This window comes from Spodoptera frugiperda, chromosome 31 (genome assembly GCF_023101765.2).
Source record: "Spodoptera frugiperda isolate SF20-4 chromosome 31, AGI-APGP_CSIRO_Sfru_2.0, whole genome shotgun sequence".
Lineage (NCBI taxonomy): Eukaryota > Metazoa > Arthropoda > Insecta > Lepidoptera > Noctuidae > Spodoptera > Spodoptera frugiperda.
In genome coordinates, this window is record NC_064242.1 from 3,101,884 (window position 1) to 3,125,746 (window position 23,863).

General features: G+C 35.9%; 1 protein-coding gene across 1 annotated transcript; it reads right to left on the reverse strand.

Moving 5' to 3' along the window:
* Positions 1 to 673: 673 nt before the first annotated feature.
* On the reverse strand, positions 674 to 2,769 carry LOC118276032 (catalase-like). Its single transcript, XM_035594160.2, has 2 exons — positions 2,641 to 2,769; positions 674 to 2,212 (listed from the first exon to the last, which is right to left on the reverse strand). The coding sequence occupies exons 1-2, from the start codon at positions 2,767 to 2,769 to the stop codon at positions 674 to 676; spliced, it is 1,668 nt and encodes a 555-aa protein (XP_035450053.2).
* Positions 2,770 to 23,863: the final 21,094 nt, after the last annotated feature.

Sequence of the window (23,863 nt, forward strand, 5' to 3'; positions counted from 1 at the left end):
ATTATAATACGCAATTAACAAAAATTATACTTGATTATGCATATTATTTTAATAAAAGTCAGTGGCGTTGAAGCGTGAAAATATACAGGTAACAGACACTTGTAATTGGCAATGAAAACGTTAATAAATCTCTAATAATAAGTACTTAATTGAGTTACAGATCATTATTTTTGCATGTATTTCAAACGGAAATACGTAAATTATGTTTTTAAACCTATTTGTGTCCGTTTGATGAATAGTCGGAGCATTAGCATACATACATAAGTAATTGTTATTGTACAACTTAATTACTTTTGCTGTGTATTAACTTTATTTATTATGTTTTTGAAACTGATAGCAGTTTGCTCGGTCAGTGTGCCATTAAAAAAAAAATCAAGAAACATCAATTTAAGAGTTGAAGCTTAAATATATTATACATTTCACCTTGTAGTAATTATTATGTTATCGGCTTACTCACGTAATTGTTTGACGAAGAACTCGACTAGTTTCAAGCCATGCTAGAGGCTCATATTCACGACAGTAAGCCGATAATATAATAATTAATTTAGTATGTCTCACGAAAATTACAATAAAATTATTGTTTTTAGTAGTTTATTTTGCAAAATAATTCATTTTACCAAATGTAGGTGCACCATTTTCTTTTTGTCTTGTGCTTCTTTTTTTTGATATTTTTTTAATTACGGCCATGACTGTAAGGCAGTAAGTAAGTCTTTTGCAGTTTATTTCTTGGTCTCATACTTGCTTCATTCACATTGGCTATACATTCTGCAATTTGATTTCGTCTTGCTTCTTGATCTACATGTTTTAAAACTTGTAATGCATTTCTCACTCGCCGTCCTAAACCTATATCAATAAGAGTGAGAACATAAATAGATCTTTTTAGTAAGCCCGCAGGCAAATTGATCATTGTTTCAGCAAGATTATCTGCTATTCTCTGTCTATGCGCATCAGTGTCAACTATTTCATTATAAAACTCGTTTAGAGGTTGTAAATCAATAGCGTTACTATGTAAAATTTTCAACATTTCTGTTGGACGAGCTTCATCCACATACGGCATTGGTCCGTGGAAAGAGTTCGGGTAATAATTTGGAGCATATTTCATATTGCCTCTCACTGGTGGCATTCCGTCTCTATTGTATGTTTTATCGTACAAAGGAGCATTCACTTGTATATTAAGGTGATTACCACCCAGCCTATAGTTTTGTGCGTCTGGATAGGAAATTCTTCTTGACTTAAATACTTCATCGTGTGGTCCCAAAATGCCAGGTACTAGGTTATCAGGACTTAGCGCAAGTTGTTCAATGTCCTTGAAAGCATTATCCACATTAGCATTGAACACAATTCGCCCAATGGTCACAGTTCGGTAAGTACCTCTCTTCCAAAGTCTCGTTAGATCAAAGGGATCGTAGTCCACCTTTTTTAAGTCTTCTTTTGTTAAAATATCCATTTCTAATCTCCAAGACGGATACTTCTTTTCAGCGATAGCGTTGTACAAGTCTATGTTGAAAGAGTCTGGACTTTCAAGATTTAAGGCAGCTGCCTGTGCATTGGTCAGGTTACTTAAACCAAGAGTGGTCCGGAAATTGAATTTGACAAAATATCTTTCACCATGCTTATTGTATATCTCATAAACATGAATTGGGAAAACGTCCATCCTTCGATAGCCAGCAGGCAAACCGAAATCTGATAACAGCCAAAGAATTGTATGCAAAAACTGTGGTTTAAGGTTGAAGAAGTCCCATCTCATGGCATTATCAAAGAGATTTGTGCGAGGATTTCTTTTCATGGCGTGAACAAATCGGATGAAGTCTAAAGGTTCGTTGTATAAAAATATGGGAACATGTAAACTTAAAAAGTCTAGGTTTCCTTCTTTGGTGTACATTTTGAGAGCTAGAGCCCTTGTTTCTCTAAGTAAGTCACTTCCACCAAGGTTTTCTATAGCTGTAGAGAATCGTCCAACGAGCGGTGTCTTCTTTCCAATACCATTGAACACATCAGCTTTGGTGTATTGTGAAACATCGTGCGTTACTTCAAAATATCCAAAAGCACCATAACCTTTAGCATGTACTATCCTCTCTGGTATTCTCTCTCTGACCAGGTTACTGGTTTCTATAAAAAAGTTCTTATTGTCTAATATATTTGTGTTCATAGTAACTGTGTCTCTTATGTCCATCGGATCTCCTGTTTGCCTGGTGAATACTCCAATAGGTTTCTAAAAACAAAAGGATTTTATGTAATTATGAAAAAAGGTCTGTCTCGTTGGTCGAATGTTCGCAAGTGCAACTGTCGCACAAGGGGTCTCGGGTTCGATTCCCAGGTCGTTCATGTATTACTGGGCTTGTTAAATTTTTCGAAAATTTCTCAGTAGCACGGAGTCTGAAATTGTGCCCAGTATATGACAATTGGCTCAATACTATTACTTGGGACTTATAACACAAATGGTGAAAAGTTGGTGTACATTGTATAGCGGTATTACGTGCCGTAATGTGCACCTCTGCCTACCCCTTCGAGGTTAAAAGTCGTGATGTTGTAACAAATAAGGTACCGATAGCAAAAATAACTAATTCTGGAATTGCACCTTATGTATGATACGTACTGATGAATGATATTTCTAATTTATGTGTTGTTTATTGTACTTACAGGATGTTCATGAAGAAATTCAGATAATTGTCGGTAAACAGGACTTGGTCTGGTCTCATTGTGGTACCGAATGGCTGCCACACAATGTACCACTACACAAACGACCACAGAAACAACAAGTTGCTTCATTTTTGGAACCAAAGTAACAATTCAATCATTGCTTGAACACGTTATATACGTTACTCAATCATGAAAAAACGCAACACAAATTACTAATTATTTACTTTAGTAAATCATTCAGGATACTCATTATTTTTTTTTGCCACCTCCTGCAAAATATGGTGAATAATGAAGATAATACTAGGATAGATAGGATTTATACTATAAGTAATGTTTATACTTACCATGCACTTCAGCCTGACAACGCTAATATCAGACTAAAGCTATGGTTTTATTAATCTCACCATTTCTCCATCTTTTTATTACTTCATGAAATTCGTTGTTGAAATCGGAAAGGACGCTCTAAATTATACTATTTTATTACCAATGGACAATACATTTTCATACATTATCAATTTATAAGTGGCCACTGTTGACCAAACGCCTCTTCTCACATGGAGAGAGTTTGAGCATGTTCAATGCAGGTGGGCGTGGCACCAATGGACAATAACTATAGATATGATAAATACAATATTCTGTTTTTTGTGTTACAAACCAGTGAACTGTATTTGAAGTAGTTTAGCAATGGTTAAAACTAAAAAATAATAAAAAATCTACTCGATTATGAAAGTTTAAATGTCGATGTAAATAAAAAAAGTAAAATTAAAATTCAGTTGATAATTGAATTTATGAACAGACACTAATTCCAATGAAAGGTTTAACATAAATACTCAATATTCAATACTTTATTGCATTCCATATAATGAACACCGATGATATGAAAATAATACAAAATAACAGGAAGTTATAACTAGTAATTAACTAGAATAAAATTATAACCGAAAAAAACAATACCTATGTCTGACAAATTAGTTTCTATAAAACAATTTTTTAATAAAGTCTACCAATTAAGTACACTTAATATCGCTAGATAGATACACTGCTACTACGTACTTGAACGAAACGTATGATACGTACATTGTTAATCCAATCAAACATTAATTATATTCTACATTGTAAAAGGTGTGTCGGTCCGGATATTTAATTAGTACTGCATTAAAGCCAATTATAGACAGCTATAAACACAAGGAAAATGAATTAAAACGTAAAATTATCTACTTGTTATCTGAATAATCGTTGTAATTTCTGTGTTTTGTATGCAGATATCTAGTTAAACAGTGTTTTGTAGCTGCCAAACTTGTCGGTCGTCTGATTCGCAGTCACCGTATTTCACGACACTAAAGGCATCACGAGTGTGCTACTAACCTGGCCATGTAAGAAACTACATTGCGTTTTTAAAGAAAAACATAACATACTGTAGCTATTGCGTAGCAGGTGGAGTTGATTCTATAACCTAGACTATCTGGGGAGAAAACATTTTCGTAGCGTGACCATGCTGGTCTGATTATAACCAATCGTTATAATGAATAATAATTATTATTTTAAAAATATTTTTTGTTTCTGCTTTTGTTTCGTCTGAGGAGGCTGCAGAGTGATAAAAGGACCCATTTTTTCTTAGACCATATCCTTTGGATTCATGATATTGCGATCTTCGTTTTTACATGCCATCGAGGCGAGAGGGACTGTCAGTCTCTTACTGACTAAAAACCGCCTCGTTCCTGCTCCTGCTCTTCGAGCCAAAGCCCTGGTAAACCCGCTAGCTAGTCCGCAGCTCCGGATCAGGCATCAGTCCTACTGGGCCTCATCTGTGATAGACCCTGTGATTGAAACAGACTTCATTAGTCTCAAAACTGCATTAAAAGTCGTTAAAATTATACAAAAAAACTAAACTAAACTATAAGGACGGCAGAACAGCGGTCTTATAAAACACTTAGTAAAGCCACTAGGAGTGCCGCCATTTTGAAAAGTGGTGGGGGGGATAAGGTGGGATGGTCTAAGCTGTCTATGAAAACGGATAGCTGGTACTTACTTTGAAGAATGCCCGCCTTTTGTGTGCTGTGCAGTCTTTCAGTATAGCAGTGTTTATGTTTATGTTTAGTTTGCTAGTAGATATAACTTGTTTATATATTATTATCTTTTCTTTCTTCTCTTGTTTACTATAGGGATTTTGGTGTTCAATTGAATTATATGAATATAAGCCTGTATCATCATTATCTAGAAAAATGTATGTACGACAACTGCACGGAACAAGAGTCGGTGGAGAACTAATATAAATAGAAAAAAAAAAAAATAGAGCCTCGAGCATAGCTTGAAACTAGTCAAGTACCTCGTCAAATTGTTACATGAGGAAGCCGAAAAAGACAATAAGATGAGAAATATGATTTTACACAGCTTAATTCTTAATACTGATTATTATTTGAAAATGGGTTTAATATCTGCTATCTTTGCCCTGACTACTCCTTACTGCTGAGCTACACAAATATTTTATCTAAGTTCTCAATGCGACTTTATTTTATTGCACATCTGTAGGTGATACAAGTAGCCAAAGTATGGCATTTCCTGAACTAAAAGATCACATACCAGTACATGAAGCTACTCAAAACAGACAAATCTATTTAGATAAATTTCAATTCTATCACAAAGGCGATAAAGTCGAAACTCCTAAGAAGAAATTCGACAGAGTGCAGAGTATTGACCGAGTTCTTACAAAACGTTTCTATTGAGTGTCGGAAGGAGGTCGGAACACTCAAAATATGAGTATCGATTAAACGAGAACACGCGAGACCCTAGAACGGGTGCCTTTTCTATTCTGTAGACCGTCGAAACTTGTAGAGATGTGGAACAAAGAAGGGATTTAGAACTTTCTAGAATTAATGTGTTAACATTCATTACGGTTATGTAATTTTTTATTCGGTCGAAAAATTGTAGAACGCCCGCATCCTGTGTATTTATTTATTTATTTAAACTTATTGCACAATTTAAGTAGGCATAGCCATTCTTTCTTGTCAACTTTTAGGTGTTGGGGAGACAATACGGTAGGTATAAATTAGTCCGAAATTAAAAAATATTATATGGTTTTTTTTCTTTTATGATCATGATAGCATGCTATATCTCATATCATTTTATGTCTGTCACAAGTATGTTGTCGGTCTATCTATTTTTAAGGTGACCTGATCTTACTCGTAGATATTCTTCCTACCTAAAACAGTTATAATACCAAGTATATCACATAAACCCTTTAAAATATGAAGCACGTCACCAAAATTCATAAAAGAAACGTGAATTAAAAGAGTTACTGCTACCGTACATTTCGTAATAAGATAAATTTTGAGTACCACGTTGGGCGCCAAAATTAGGGTTGGCGCGTAAATAAAGTAGAAAAGGGTACTTGCACCCCTTTTTCTTTTGAAGACTTGTTTCGGTTGTAAAACAGGTTTTTATTAGGTTCTGTTTCGTTTTAATCAAGTCTGGAATTTAGGGCTATTATTTACTGTCCTTGAGAAACCTTTTTGTCTAAATGCGCCATTTTTTTTTTGTATTTGTATACAAAATCAGAGCTTACTTTATGACTTTTCTTAACAATAATGGCTAAACAGAATTGATCCGAAACTCTGGGCTGTAATTAAGTAATTAAGAGTTAAGTTGCCTGGTAATATACAGATGACTCACACATTCAGCACGGCTATAGATAGCCGTGATAGGCATTCTAGAGAATAGAATGAATACTTTTTTTATAACTTCGCGCCTTTTATCCCCCAGGGAGCAGGCAGAGGTGCACATTATGGCACGTAATGCCACATTTCACAATTTATGTTGTAAGTCCCATGTAATAGGTGGTGGTAGTGCCATATACCGGGCACATTTCCAGACTCCGTGCTACCACTGAGAAATTTTCGAAAAACCGAAAAAATAATGAATACAATAAAAGAAAAAAAAAAAGAAATAGCACACCCAAAACAAAACATGATGGACGGTCAGTTTAAATTCCGAACAATTCGTCAGCATTTTACCAGCGCAAGGCCTCGCCAAAACACAGTTTTCCAGTACTGCAGATTCAGCGAACAAAATTCCAACGATTCTCCGAATAATTCACTGTTCTACTAAACGTTTAAACCACTCAAAGACTACAGAGATTCCAATAAATCAAGAACATTAAAGGGTTTTGTAGACACCTATTATATAATAATTGGTGAGAGAATTCTGAAATACATTAGTTGGTTTAAATGTGACTTTAAGTTGGATTTTGATGCGCATTGCTTGTAAATTATAATGATTACCACATACATAAGAGACGGATAGGGATGGCTGCGGTACGACGATTTTTGCTTTGGAAACGATACGAAGATGCTGTAAGTGCGCTGTATTATGAGTCACGCGTTGTATTATCTACGGCATAACATTTAATGTTCTTTAAATGACGTTTATTACTGGATTGGAGTGGTGCTGTTGATGATTTCAGAATTAGATATTTTTTGTTCTTATTTTAAATTAACGTATCTGTGTTGAGTTTAATATTTGAAAACGTAATCTATTAAAAACTGGCAGAGAGCAACTTAGGTTAATGGAGACCGAATCTTTCTTTGCCATTCCCCAATCCTCAAGTCCCTAATCTCCAAAACCAACACACGAGTAACTCTTTCTCGAGTGTCGCTAGTGTCCATGGGTGATGTCAATTGATGGCCTCTTACCATCAGGTGATCCGTCTGTTAAGTTATCGTCACCTCATCTAATAAAAAATACATTTTTAATGATGTTAAAATAAAAATATGTAACTTCTCCAAGTAATGACATAATTCAACTTCATTAATGATCCCAAAAACTATTGGGACACATTTAGTTAAGTAGGTATTTAGTCACAATACACCATTTAGGCACGCTACGGTTCATAGACCTAACACAGGTTTAGTTTCTTTTTTAATTCGAATTTCTCTGAACTCATTTTATATCAAGTTACTTTTAAGTATGTCAGTCAGTCTAATTTACATTTTATTCAATTTACATCGATCATCGTCATAAAAAATCCGAGACAGTCCAACTCCATTGTAGGACTATGAACCATAATCTACAAAAGAAAGAGTTTTAAGTGTCCAACATATCTTAGGTTGTTTTTAACTAAAGATGTGCTACGAGTACGATACGTTACTGAGAATGATTTTAGCGTCGACCAAACATATTCAGTAGTACTCGTAGCTTAGCATTGGTGGAAACGCACTTAATTAAGCTATGTAAAGATGCGTGCTATGGATGGCTTCCCTACTACCGATACATTGCATAATTCCATCAAGGTGCGCAACTTACTCGCACAAGTAAATAACTTAGTATCAGTGGAAACGGTCACATAGTTTCACAGCTTACCTATCACATCTTCGTAGCATAGCTACATAGCACATCTCTGTTAGAACGCTATTTATAAGTCGAAGTGTGACATACTACAATTACTTAGTACATAGTGGGTACAATCTAGCATTTGGCGAAGTGTCACTGCCTCTATCATTATCTACCCTTCTCAAAGAGATCCCAAGCGAATTTTCCGGGCACTGTGACAGTAAATACCTACTGATACTGGTACATATATAAAATAAAGTCTTTATTTATATGAAGCCTTAAAAAATGGCGCCTGTGAAAACATGTCTCGTATTTACTAAACCTTTTTCTCTCTCATTTATATTTGCAACCCTATAAACAAGGGGGTGTAAATAAGAAACGCGGTTTATTTCGGAAGTCACTTATTTTTATATGTCGTATTTTTACTGCTTGTTTGGGGAGTGGTTATAACTTTATAAGTACGATTACAGAGTTACAGGTATTGTTTTAGGATCAAGTACTTACCTCATAACTTAAACTTTTGCGGTATAGACCCGTAATTTAGTTGTGGACTTTCAACAGCAATGTTTGATGATGATAATTCTGACTGCAAGGTTGGCGCGGTGGCTGGGCAACTGGCTGCCGTGCAATGTGTACCGGGTTCGATTCTCGCACGGAGTAACTAAGGGGTGTCAAAGAGGCAATTAAAGGACTACATATTTAACAGAGATCAGGAATGCTTTCTGTCACACAATGAGACATGACAGATACATGCAACATCTTATGATAATGGGAAAGGTGGAAGCGAAGATAAGCGCTGGGCAAAAAAAAAAAATCGTGTGTGCGCAATAATAAACATGGTAGTCTCCAGACAAAGAATAGGTGATCAAAGAAGGGCCATAATCAACAATAAGTTATTACCAACTACGACACTGGATGCAATTAGACTAGAAGTAAGAAATTACCTACAAACACAAAATAGAACAATGCATCAAGATCAAAATCAATCACAACACCTAACAATACCACAAGTTGATCCACTAACACACACACATTCACACTCAAAAACTAGGATGAAATGGTCAAACGAACTCAACGAAACACTTATTAAATGTTATTTTGAAGTCACAAAGATGGAAACGGATATGACAGTTTGGCGAAAAAATCTGAAAGAAAAGTTTGTAGAATGCTACCCCCACTTGTCACACCTCTCTGAACAACGCATATCGGACCAGAAAAGAGTAATAATTAACAATAAAATGATATCAGATACACGCATGCAGATACTAAAATTAACAGTAGAACAAAAATTACGAGAATCAGGTACGGTAGCCCCAGACAGACTGAATAATTCAAGTTCACACACAAGTACTAGTAATATACATTCAGCATCACAAATACACATAGAAAACACATATACACAACCTATGACTTCAGAACCGACGGAATTCAGTATTTTACGAGAAACAAATGACATTATAGAACCACAAACCACGAACCAAGAACCTACACATACTACAGAAAACTACGAAAGGAACCCTGAAATAGATCAACAATTTTTAGAAGCTTTACAATACTTTACCGATATACACCCGACCAATAGATGTTATTTACCAAAACAAAAAACGTCCAAAAAGTTAGCAAAAATAGTAGATTATATTAACAAAGTCATATTACCAGAACATGTTAGTACAAATACAGATTTTAACCAATTACAAACTATTATATACAGTGCGGCGTGGACAGCTGCCAAAGCTAATGGTAGTAGGGTCACTTTGTCATATGCTCAAGATCAAATAAACCTGCGAAAAGATTACAAACCCAAATGGCAAAAACGGTTAGAACGCAAATTAGATACAATTAGAGCTAAAGTAGGAAGACTGACGTACTACATGCAGGGCCATAGGAGTAGGAAATTAGAGAAAGAGGTTAACAGGATACTTAGAGATTACAGGACACACACAACACATGAAGAACCTAACACACAACTAACACATTTTTTAGACACACTCAAACAAAAACTTATAGTAATCAAAAGTCGATTATGTAGATATACCAAATGCACACTACGAAAAACACAAAATAATCAGTTTAAAACTAACGAAAAACAATTTTACCGGACATTAAAAAATTTAACAACTAACAACACACTATCAAATAACACAACAACATCATTCCCTACACAAGAAAGTCTACGGCAATTTTGGGCGGGGATATGGGAAAACTCTGTCTGTCATAATAATGAAGCAGAGTGGATAAAAGCCGAGATAACTAAACATAATAATATCCAGCAAATGCCATTCGAACAAATTGACATTCAAACATTTCATAATGCTCTCAATAAGGCCCACAACTGGAAAGCACCAGGATCCGATCACATTCACAACTACTGGTACAAGAAATTCACAACTATTCACCCACACCTATATAACCATATTAACGATTTTATTAAAGACCCCAGTAACATCCCCTCATACATAACCGAAGGAATTACCTACATGTTGCCGAAAGACCCAAATGACACAGTTAACCCCGCCAAATATAGACCAATAACCTGTTTGCAAACAATTTATAAAATAATGACGTCATGCTTAACTCAAATCATTTATAAACACATTGATAGCCAAAAAATATTAACTGAAGAACAGAAAGGATGCAGGAAATTCAGCCAAGGATGTAAAGAGCAATTAATAATAGATTCGGTTATTCTTAAAGACGTACAACGACATAAAAAAGATCTATATACAATGTATATTGATTACAAAAAAGCGTATGACTCAGTGCCTCACTCCTGGTTACTTCAAATTCTAAACATCTACAAAATACACCCACATATCATATACTTTTTGGAAAACATTATTAGGACATGGCAAACCCGACTTCACCTAAATACACCTACAGGAACTATAGCAACAGAATCCATAAAGATCCAGCGAGGTATCTTCCAAGGAGACTCACTTAGCCCTTTATGGTTCTGTCTAGCGTTAAATCCCCTCTCAAATAAGTTAAGTTCTTTAGAATCTGGCATGCAATTTCAATATAGGGAGTCAATGTCTACTGTACAGACCGACCAAGAAAACTGTAAAATAAATCATCTACTATATATGGATGACATAAAACTATACGCAACTACCCCGGAAGATCTACATTTATTAGCAGACACGACCGAAAGATTTTCAACGGATATAAAAATGGATTTTGGAATAGACAAATGCAAAATTAACTCAGTAAAAGCAGGAAAAACCTATACACACTCTTACGAACTACAGTCAGGTGAAAATATAGAGTCTTTGGACGAAAACGGAACATATAAATATTTAGGCTATATACAATCAAAACAAATTCTACATAAACAAATTAAATCCCAACTAACAAAGCAGTTCAAACATAGATTAAAAGTAATATGCAATACTCAGCTAAATTCCCGGAACACTATAAAAGCCATTAACACTTATGCTATACCAATCCTCACGTATTCTTTTGGCATCATAAACTGGTCCAAAACCGAACTCCAAAACCTGCAACGAAATATAAACACCACCCTAACAAAACACAGGAGACATCATCCGAGATCATGCGTGCAAAGACTCACTCTTCCAAGAAACGACGGTGGGAGAGGCATCATAGATATCACAAATTTACACAACAAACAGATCACTACACTTAGATCATATTTTTTCAATAGAAGCACTGTATCAAACTTACATAGAGCAATAGTTCAATCTGACAAAAAACTAACACCGCTGAATATGGCCGATCAAGCGACACAAAGTAATGAAAAACAAACTGACCGACAAACCAAAATCTCCGAGTGGATCCAGAAGTCACTACATGGGAGACACTACCACGACCTTAGCCAGCCTAACGTCGATAAAGTTGCATCGAACGAATGGCTAAGGCGTGGTGAATTGTTTCCCGAGACTGAAGGGTTCATGATCGCGATTCAGGATCAGGTAATAGAGACGCGTAATTATCAAAAGCACATCATGCGTATTCCAGTACCAACCGATACCTGCAGGCGATGTAATAGTGCATCGGAAACCATACAGCATATTACAGGCGCCTGCAAATCCATAGTTCAAACTGATTACAAGCACAGGCATGACCAAGTAGCAAATATCATCCATCAAAAAATAGCTTTAAAATATAACCTTATTTCTACCCCGCCAGTACCATATTATAAATATCAACCGGAAACTGTGCTTGAAAATTCGTCCCATAAATTATACTTTGACCGAGCCATCCTCACTGACAAAACAACTCATTACAACAGACCTGACATCACCCTCATTGACAAAACCAATAAAACTGCACAAATTATAGACATAGCCATACCAAACACCCACAACCTCCAAAATACAATAGCTGAAAAACTGTCTAAGTATACGGACCTCAAAATTGAAATCACCCGAATGTGGCGACTTAACAGCGTCACTATAGTCCCTATAGTACTGTCAACAACAGGAGTCATCCCTAAACAGCTTCATCAGTCCATAAAAACCCTCGACCTGCCGTCCTACACATATCAAAACCTACAGAAAGCTGCTATTTTAAACACATGCCACATAGTCAGAAAGTTCCTAAGCGAAACAGATAATGTTTCGTTCACCCGCACCCAAAATTGATACATCCATGTGAGTTAGCACTTGGCTTTGGCCCGTACTAACTCTGAAATCCGGCCCAGAAGCCGAGCTAATAAAAAGGAAAAGAAAAATAATAATAATAATATAACGTTTATTTCGGATAGATGTCCATATTTAGTTAGTACTACAAAATCTTAAAAACTATGTTAGTAACATCTGGAAAAATATAAAACCGGAACAAAACAAAACAGATTAAATTATGTTGCTTATATGCAGGCCCAGTTTTATAATTCATACTGTCCAACTAGAACCCGCATGAAAGCTTGCATCATTGCTGAGTCGACTTTGTCAGCGACTACCTTCAGGATGCTATTAGTGCTGCCCCGCACTCTGCGCAACAAGGAGGCGGTCCTCTTGCGAAGGATGGCATGAAAACCATCAACGCGAGCCGCCGCAAACATTCCAGACGCACTACAGAAACGGGGCAGCCCCAGCAACATCCTGAAGCCATTATTATATTGAACTCGCAGGGCACCGAGCGATTTCTGAGTATAACTAACCCACAGGCTACTTGTATAGAAGGTTTAGTATGCCTTGAAAAGAGAGATCTTAACATGCTCGCTGCAACGAGCAAACCTGCGAGTCAGCATATTGTTCTTGACCGCCAGCGCCCTGCGTTCTCTTTCTATGTCCATTTGGTCATCAAGATCTTCGGTAACATAGTGTCCCAAGTATTTAAAATGATTTACTCGCTTAAGTTCAATGCCATTTAGCTTAATTTTGGGCACGCTAGCAGGGCATTTACCCGAAGACTTAAAAACCAAATACTCACTTTTCATGCAGTTGTACAAGAGACCATGTCTTTGAGCATAATTTTCACAAATACCTATGAGCTGCCTCAACGCACTGACAGCTGGGCTCAGCAGCACCATGTCGTCAGCATAACTGATATTATTTATACAAACATTGTCGATCGAGCAGCCAACACGCGCGCTGCTGAGCCCAACCATCAGCTCATTTATATACAGGTTAAAGAGCTTGGGAGACGTCAAACCACCTTGTCTCGTTCCGCACTCCAACCTGTACACGTCAGAGAGGCTGCCTGCCCATCTAACGTTATTAGTCTGGTTAGCATACCAATAGCGAAAGAGACGTTGCACCTGCGCATGCACTTCCGTTTTCTTAAGCTTCTCCCACAGCAGGTCATAAGACACTAGGTCAAATGCTTTTGACAGGTCGAGGAAACATGCATACACAGGTGTACCCCTCCGTGTGTAGTACTGGACAGTGTGCTTAAGACTTAAGATGGCGCTTTCAGTAGAAAGTCCAGGCCGAAACCCGAACTGAGCATCATGTATATGGAGATGTTTTTCCAGCTCTAAATCAAGCACAGCATCCAGCACCTTGGCCACCACTGTTGCCAACGATATAGGTCTATAATTGCCTTGGTCTGATAAGTCACCAGTTTTATTCTTTACAATTGGTACCACAATAGTCCGCATGAGGTCAACGGGTAAGTATGAATGACTTAGACATAATGTGTAAAACATTGCTAAAACGCGTGGTAAATGGACTCCAGCATACTTTAAATGTTCGATGCTGAGCCCATCATGACCAGGCGACTTACCCCGGGTCATCTTTTTTATTATTCCTGACACTTGTTTAACAGACACGTTAAACAAGTCACCAGTCACGATAGGATCAGCATCTGGCATCATCTTTGAAGGACCAAGTGGTGATCTCACCCCAAAGTGTTCCCTAAATAAGTCAGCTATGCTCTTACTGTCACTCACACCTCCCACACTCACAGGGATGCCAGGCCTAATATTCAACTTGTTCGTTGCCTTCCAAAATTCACCAAAATTTTTTGATGAATGATGGTCAGCTATTATATTCATTTTAATTTGTTCACTATTGTCTTGACACCATTTCAATTTCTTTTTAAACAGTTTCCTACTTTCACACATTTCTTCATATAAACGACCTTCTTTTGGTCTATTATACCAAACCCAATTAAGAAATTTAAGCCTGGCATCCCTATGTGCCCCACGCACATGTTTATTCCACCCTATCACATGCCGCTTTGTTTTTGTTTTAGCTGATAAATTGTTACATTTGATAGATGCATCTTTCAGAATATTTATTATACTCGAATACATTGAGTCTAATAGGTTTTTATGATCCATATTATTACAGATATTAAAACTACATTGCCTAAATTCCTCAGGAAAATCTATTAATTTAAGACTATTATTACAACAATCCCTATATTTCTCTATTTCTTCATTAGTTCTATTACCCCAAAAAACACAATTTTTGATGCTACTATTGTCATCTGTTTTTAAATTCGTTTTGCTTATAATTAGGTTTAAATTGCATTGAATAACAAGCGGCAAGTGATCTGACCAGTACGTGTCATATTTTATGGTAACATTATTTATCGTTTGCCACGCGGACTGACTCACAACGCAATGATCGAGCCACCGAGTGCACCCGTGTACATCACTTATAAACGTATAGTTATTTGTCGCATTACCTAATACACTAATATCAGCACATATCCATTGCTGGTCAGCACATAGGTTATTTAGCTCTGTACCGAATAGTTCACCTGGGTGCGCATTAAAATCACCCAGCACATATACAGCTTCTATGGAATAGTTTTCAACTATGGCACATACCTCGCTAAAACAATCCGTGAATTCGGGTAAATGGTCCACCGCGTCCGTCGGCATGTACACACTAAACACTAAAAACTAAACACTAAAAAGCAATACCCGTAACTGGACTGGTATCAACATTGTCGAACAACTTTTCCGCCTAGCCAATGACAAGAAGCAATTTAAGCATTCAACTGCCATTAGAAAACTGTTTAAGGTAAATTCTTCACTAACGTAGGTCACCGATGACCTACGAGGCAGTTAACGTGTTAAAAAGCTGACGGTCAACCTTCAGGAATGAAGTGGCACCACAAGAAGAAGAAACAGCGCTCTCTGATAAACGTGACCTTTCAAACAGCGAACCCCAACCTCCCGTGAGGCGCGATGCTACAATTTACATAAATGATTTGACTTTGAAATTGAAAACGCAGATTTGGGGTCTACAAAAACGATTCAAATTAAATTAGAGGTTGAGTACATTAAATCCTGAAATCATTTTCAGCTAAAAAGCTATGTATTCAATCACACAAAGGAATTTTATACAGAATCTTCGAGATTCAGTCAATTGCTTTAGAATCCCTTGGTTACATACGTTTATCTTTGAATGGCTTTATTAATAATGTTACATATCATTTCGTCTCTTATTCCTCTGAGAGGTAAGCAGTACTGTGACTACTACTAGTACTGACGGCTTTTAGCACTTTCAGCCAGTAATGGTATTAAGAGTATCGTTGATATCAACATATTATGGGTTTCCTTTATCTAAACTATAAACTCAATAAAGGTACGCTCTTGTTCTACAAAACCAACGGAGCAAACATATGTACTTATAAATATTTGCAATTCAAAAAATATAAAAACTTTACATTGTATTTTATCACCAACTAGGGACCCGCTCCAGCTGCTCATGGGTGCAATGATGATATATTATGCCTGTATTACACATATAAACCTTCGTCTTGAATCACTCTATCTATTAAAAAGAACGGATAAAAATCCGTTGCGTAAGTTTAAAGATTTAAGCATACAAAGGGACATAGGAACAGGGAAAGCGACTATGTTTTATACTATGAAGTGATGTTGACTTACTACAATCACTCATACTACACAGGTTTTCCAGTTTTAAAAACAAAAAGAAATCGAGAAATATAAGGCTGTCCCTTAGTAATTACCATCTCTCGCCAGCTCGAGACAGAATAACGCTAAATAATTATGGTAATTAAAGTTATCTTCTTGCAAGAATCGCTTTTAATTTTGACACAAGTTTTAAGCATAATTAGGGACCATTTATTAGGCGTTTCTGGTTGAACTTTCGTTCGGAGTTTATGTTAAGGTCGGTGTTAGATCTTATTTTATTATAATTTGTAGTTTAAATTGTTTGGAAATGTGCTTGGTGTAGGTATGGTAAAGAGCTCGTCTCCCCCCAAAAACTGGGAGACACATTATTTGCTTCTTTACCAGGCTAGACAAAGATTTTTGTAAATCTCTTATGCAATATTAAATGTAAATATTGAGAATGAGATTAAATAATGTAAGGCATACTGTAAATGCTTAACATTTTTTTTTATTTAGGCTATCTGTCATTAAGATTAAGATCCAGAACTCTTGTTGATACTAAATCTGGTCATTAAAGTTATGTCTTAAATTATATTAAACATTTTGAAACTAGAGGCTATTCTTAGTGCCTCTGGTCTGAAAGTGATAAACATATTTTCTAGTTGGTATCAGTTTACGATATTATCTATATTCTTTCGGGACTGCCAAAAACATTTGGAAATATTAAACTAACAGTCATTTTTCCAAATGCTGAAATTATTCTAGTGTTTATCATTAGGTTACCTAGACGTGTCATATTCCAAAGCAGATTTTATATCAAACAGAAATTCTTATGAAGCCTGGCTTTTTCTATATACTGAATTTATTCCGTTTTTTTTTTGTATATGAAATGATAATAGAATGTCTGCTGTATAAAAGAAAGTGGGAGGTAAATTATACGGGCCCACACACAATGAGATAGCAAATGTTTATTAAAAAATTGTGTAGGTATACCTATGTATATTTACTTTGTTTTCTGGTTGAGAGGTCACAAGCGCTATATTACTGCTGACGAAGGGGATTTGATTCAGTTAGTCGTATGATTATAGAGTACTAGCTTCTGCCAGCGACTTCACTTGCGTTCACGTGGGATAAAAAAAAGTCCTTTGTGTTATTGCAGACAATAATCTATCCCTGTTCCTGATTTCATTCTGATCGCTTCAGCCATTTTGATGTGATTCAGTAACAAACATACACACGAACATAGGCCCAAAACCCCTCTTCCTCAACCTTAAATTACTTAAATTACTAACCCCCAAAAGGCCGGCGAAGCACTTGTAATGCCTCTGGTGTTTCAAGTGTCTATGGTGTTTGCTTACCATCAGGTGATCCATCTACTAGTAAGATTTTCTAGGTAACCTCATGATAACTTCGAATGACCGAGAGGTACAACGCTAATGAAAACGTCTTTACTTTTTTAATATTTTGTTCACAAAATTAATTAAAAGTACTACTACTAAGTCTAAACAACCTACTATAAAATAATTCAGTAAACAAGACGACAAAACCCGGAGGCCTACTTATTAAGCTAGTCAATAATTCAGACCAAAACCTAGTTTCGTTCGTAAAGCTTTATTTCCCTTACTTACGCACGTTTGAAATTAAATTACGGTCATTGAGATATTATAATTTTGTTTAAACACTATTTCAGTACTTTCTTGAAATAAGTCGTTGGTCTTTTCTTATGGTATAAGCCGGTAAACGAGCAGACGTATCACCTGATGGCAAGCAATCGCCGCCGCCCATGGTCACCCGAAACATCAAAGGCGTTATAAGTGCGTTGCCTTTTGGAAGTTAGGAATTTTAGGGTTGTTGGGGGATTGGGCTAGACGAAGTAGAGGTAGATATTATAATGAAGTAAACTTCATTATGTGGGTGATAATGACTTGATCGCGTATAATGGTTAAATTAATAATTCAGTAGTATATTGTCACAACCTGACAACATAAAATGTACAGCAGACTGTCAATACTACTAGTTGAGGAAACAGAAAATTGCGTAGCTAAGGCATTCTCATTAAGCGTGAACACAAGACTAACAGTAATGAAGTAAATACATCGTGCGATCTCATTGTGTTACAAGACGCACGCAGAAAATTAATTTAATAAATGAAACAATATCTCTAGTTGTGTTTGTTTGTATGTGTGTGCGGTTGTGTGTTAGTATGCTGACGTGATGATGTCGTGTTTAATCTTTTGTCATGTGATAATGGTGATGCAAATTGTAGTGAAGTTTTACTTTTAATATTGGAATATGATTATTTATTGTTATTCTTGTTTGTTATTTTAGGTTTAGCTTAGGTATGTCTTAGTATATTTGCATATATTAGCTAATTAAATATACCAACAGAGATCGTTTAACAGATTTTTTTAAACACCTGCACTAGGATACTCTCCTGTATCATGAATGCGTATACAAACATACAAGTTCACATACACATCACGCCCAAAACCGAAACAGCAATTTGTGGTTTACCCAAAGAGTAGCTTCGTGCGGGAATCGAACCTGCGACACATTGCCCGGCAGCCAGTCGCCTTCACCGCACCAACTGTGGCTGAACTGCTGATTGTGTTGTTACTTGAAAGATGGAAACTCCCAGTAAAAGTTAGTTTAACTTGAGACCAGAACTCATTATTTTTACTCCGAAACAAAAAATCACTAGTTCATATTTTATTCACAACTGGACAAATATAATTCCTTTCACGGTTCCATACCAACAGAATCTACTCAAATATAAACAAATAAAACGAAATGTACAATAATTGAAAACTTCAGCAAACACCGAAGTTTGTTCATCATCCCCTGAGAACGAGTCTCAAGTGATGAAACTTTAATTCAATCAATCAATATATTTAACTTCGTTGATTCGTCGAAATCAATTAAAACAGTTTGAGAGGGTGGCAAAGGAGTTGGGGACTTAGAACCTAGTACGAGCTTGCTAAACCGACACGTTTATGACGTCACGCGCTCTGATTGGCCAGCTCCAATCAACCGACCAATCAGAGAGCTAAACGTGGTCACGTTTTGACATTAAAATTATCGTACTAGGTTCTCTATTTCCACAGATTCATTAGTTAATAACGAATTCCGTAGCAATCTTTGATCGATCGAGAATTGAGAACAAACTTGAGGTTACAGAAACTTGTTTCAATTATGTACGGGCTTGTTTGGGTCGAAATGTTTGTGATGGACAGTTTCTGTGACACTTAAAGAATTGTTCTATACTTTGTTTTTAAGACTTGCTGACAGTGACGGGCTGTGTCATGAGTCGAGTGGCACAAGGACAATCAGTCTGATTCAGGGTTGGAGCAAATTATTACAGGATATTTTTAGAAGTTTTAGAAGGTAGTTCTCCTGGAAACGGCACGCATTGTGAGAAGGTTTCTGTCTCGGAGCCCTAATCACCGGTAGCTATTATTATTTTATTATTTATATTATTTAATTTTATATGTAGTAATTTTAGAAAATTTTAAATAAATATTATTTATTTTGAGAACGATGCGAGAGGAAGTGTCAGATTTACTGACTGAAAACCACCCTGTACCTACTCGTACTTTTCGAGCCGGAGCCCCAGTAAATCCGCTAGGTAGTCCGCAGCTTTGGATCATATATATGGTTTAGTATTATTAGTGTAAGATTCTTAATTTCCCTTAATTTTTATCTCTATGTATTATCTAATAGCACTTCTCATTTGGTTGGTCGGTTTGTAACATCAAAATAAAGGAAAACCTTTGTCAGTATTTCCAAAAACATTTATACAGAACAGAATAGTTAAACACAGAAACATCACAATTTAATCCAGTCCTTCCCAAGCGGCCATTAGCAAAGATTATGTGCTTTTTTCAGCAATTTATCTTCGAACAAATTGAGTGGGTAAAATAATGTCCATTGTTTTAGTACACTTAGGTAATTTAGTTCGCAAATAGGGTACTGAACGACTAATCGCTACAATTTCGTACTGTGACGCAAAACGTAAGGTTATCATTTACTTTAGTAGTTATTGTCGAGTTAGATACAGAAGTCTCACCGCCGTAGTCAGAGTATTTTAATCGTTATTTTACCCAGTCCTTAAAATTGATTTCGTAACAAAAACGTTACGCTTTTTTTTTCTTTTTAATTTAATATTTAAAAATGTAACAACCAAGTAAAAGAAATAAATGAATGATCAAAACGTTACTAAAGTAATAGTTAATCATTAAATACGGCTGATGTACGGCGATTACTTATTAAAATTAATTAAGATGCTATGCTTGTATTTGTACGTGGTGTTTAGGAGTGGTGATTAGTCTATTTTACATGACTGACTTGCCGTCAGCCGTACCGCCGGGCATGTATGGATGCGCCATTAGAGCCACGTGATAAAGTTATAGATAATTTAATAAACTAAAGAAGATTTAAAGATTAAAAGAATTATACATTAAACCTTCTCTTATTATTCTGTTTTATGACTTGTGTATCTCATTGTTTCGCGTGATTTAGTGGGATAGTTTTGGAAGCGTCCCTTGAATACAATGCACGGTATAATTAAGTATTTAGTTGTTACAAAAGTGTGTAAAAAGGGTTCATACTAAGTTTATGATTTAGTAGTAAATTAACTGTATGTGACTTCCCTATGATATAATCATTTTAGATAGCTGTATGATTTCGTTTTTTTTATATAAATTGTTGTATTTTAACAGTTTAGTAATAATTATTAAGGACTGGGGTAAGTAACCATTAAATTACTCTGAGTACAGCAGAAATACCTTAAACAAATTAAAAACAAATATTTTAGTGCGAGGACCACGGTCTGTAGTTCCGCGATGATGTTTCATTTATTTATGTTTTTCTTATTTCCAGCAGTGCTGATGCCTGATCCGGAGCTGCGGACTACCTAGCGGGTTTACCGGGGTTCCGGTTCGAAAAGCAGGGGAAGGAACGGGGTGGTTTTTAGTCAGTAAGAGTCTGACACTCCCTCGCTTTGCCCAAGGCGGGAGAAGTCATTGGATGATTTCACTCTCTCAAAAAAACAAGTACATAATTCTATTTTTTTACAAAATGTGTCACTGATTTAAACCTCTGATCAGTTCCGTATCATTACTAAACATTTTGTAAGCCAAATATCACTTTATTATTCCGAGAAACTTTGGCATAGCAATAACTTCTAATACAATAAATCTATGTACATATTCACACTCCATCGCACAGCGCATGAGCAGAACTTACATCTGATTCCAATGTTGTTTGCAGAAGTTGGTCGAACCACATGTAACTAAGTTTAGTGTTGCCTTCCAGTACTGTAACTACTTTGATGGACTTTGTATGCTGAGTACCGTCCAGGGCTCGTCGGATTATGCGGGTGTTTCGTATAATATTAATATATGTGTGCTATTAGTTAGGCTAGTTATAATTTATGTTTGTTTTGTGTTTTGCTGTATTTTACAGAGGTTTAGTTTAGTTTTAAGTCTAATTTCCGTGGTGCTTGGCGACTGGGCTTCTCCCAGTTGTGCAGTCTCTTTTGTGCCTTTGGGCTTAAGTTATTCTGTCTCCTGCATTAAATTCACCGAGGGAAGTGGAAACTATAGTTTTCTTTTTCTTCTCCTCTAATAATATTTTCTGATTTATTTCGTTGCGGGATTCAAGACAGTCATTCATTTCCCTGGGACGTCGGACTTCAGTGTTCCTAACTCCTAACTCTAACTTCTCTTCCTCTTTTTTCTAACAACCTTTAAATTCCTAATTCCCAAAAGGTCAGCAACGCACTTGTAACGTTACACCTCTGGTGTTTCAGGTGTCCATGGGCGGCGGCGATTGCTTACCACCAGGTGATGCGTCCGCTCATTTACAAAAAAAATGATCTCCCTAAATCTTTAATATCATGAGCCTCCTATGAATGTCTAACATTCTGGATTAGTCTCCTAGTCAAGATAAAGTATCGCAAAAAGAGGTCGTTAAATTAAATAACCCTGGAGTTCAGTGAACGACCTTGAATTTATGTCGAAGAAAGCCCTCGTACTACGTCGCTTAGATACGCTATTAAAACATATTTATAATGCTGGGGCCACACTAACGTTTAACTTAACGTCTATGCCCATTATTGGGATAATTAATGGCATTTCCCGTTAGTGTGGCATCAGCATAAGAAGACTTATGCCAAAAATGTTTACAATAAAATTTAAAAATTGACATTAGATTGTTCGTGATTGCACATAAATATGATTACCGTACCTTATTCAAGGTTAGGGGTTTATTGATTTTCGGGTAAGTAGTACACAATTTATCGATTTTCAAATAGGGAAGATGATTATTATTTATTTTAATTTTTATTTTCTTACGGAAACAAATACTTTCGAAGAAATACCTATCGATTTGAAATATTGCGTGACGTCACTCCTAGGTGCGTTTTATACGTAAAAATTACGTATTTGCTCCCATTCCTAAACTTTGATTCGTTTTATTTAAGCATTGTTATCTTATATGACAATCTTAACTGACAGACTAAATAATTTTTAATTGTCATACCCCGTCATCATCCCTATTCTAAATACATTGAGCCTGAAATTATTCTTTGTTGTGTGAATCAAATTGAAATGGAATTCATAGCCGACTAACGATCAGGTGCGCAAACCACCTGCTTCCCTTTCTAGAAGCCAGATGTGATCTCAAAATTATGTAATCTTCATACTACAAACGACCATTTTTATTTTCTAATCCAATTTTCTTCCACAAACAAGTTAATTTCCCTCAGGATTACCTACCTTACAACATGTTTATTTATGGTTCACAAACAAATATCACGTACGTTAACAGCGTTCGAATATCATAACGAGTAATATCGTAATTATATCGGTAATAACTATCAACATTATTAATAGGTATAACATCGTAAATCGGTTTATTGTAGCTGGCACAAGTCTGGGATGTTTCGGAATAATCGGGATGTTTCGGAATAATCGGGATATCTCGGGATATCGGTGGAGCGCTCGTGACGTTTCGGAACGCACCTAGGGATCGACTGTGACCTTGAAAGGACATTGTATTGCGGAGTTAGTTTTTATGGATGTGGTATCAGGTTGTAAGGATATTTTTTTAAAAAGTGGATTTGTTTTTATTAAGTTCGATTTTTTTTTGTATGTAATGGGTACAGTTTTATTCTAATGAAAGTGTCATTTTTAGCGATAATATAATTTTATATTGAGTGTAATATTCTATTGTACTTTTGCTCAGAAAAAGCTTCACCTTTGTTTGATTTGCAAGATACTACTGTCAACAAATACAAATAATAGATAATTAAGTTACGCATAGTAAAAGTTTCATTGCATTTTATGGCATTTATTAGAAAATATTATTCATTTAATGATAATAAGAAATATTTTCAGAAATTCCCAATTACTATTCGTTCACAAAAACATAAGAAGAAAACGTAGCTATAAATAAATATGTGTCAGATTTATTTTTTTCGTAATTTACACGTAAACTACAATGATATTTAATATTATATTCTACCGTCCTTCGAATACGGTGGTTATTACTTTAATGGCAACATTTACGGAAACATTACGGTATATTATGACCAGGAAACTTGTATTGAACATAACCTTC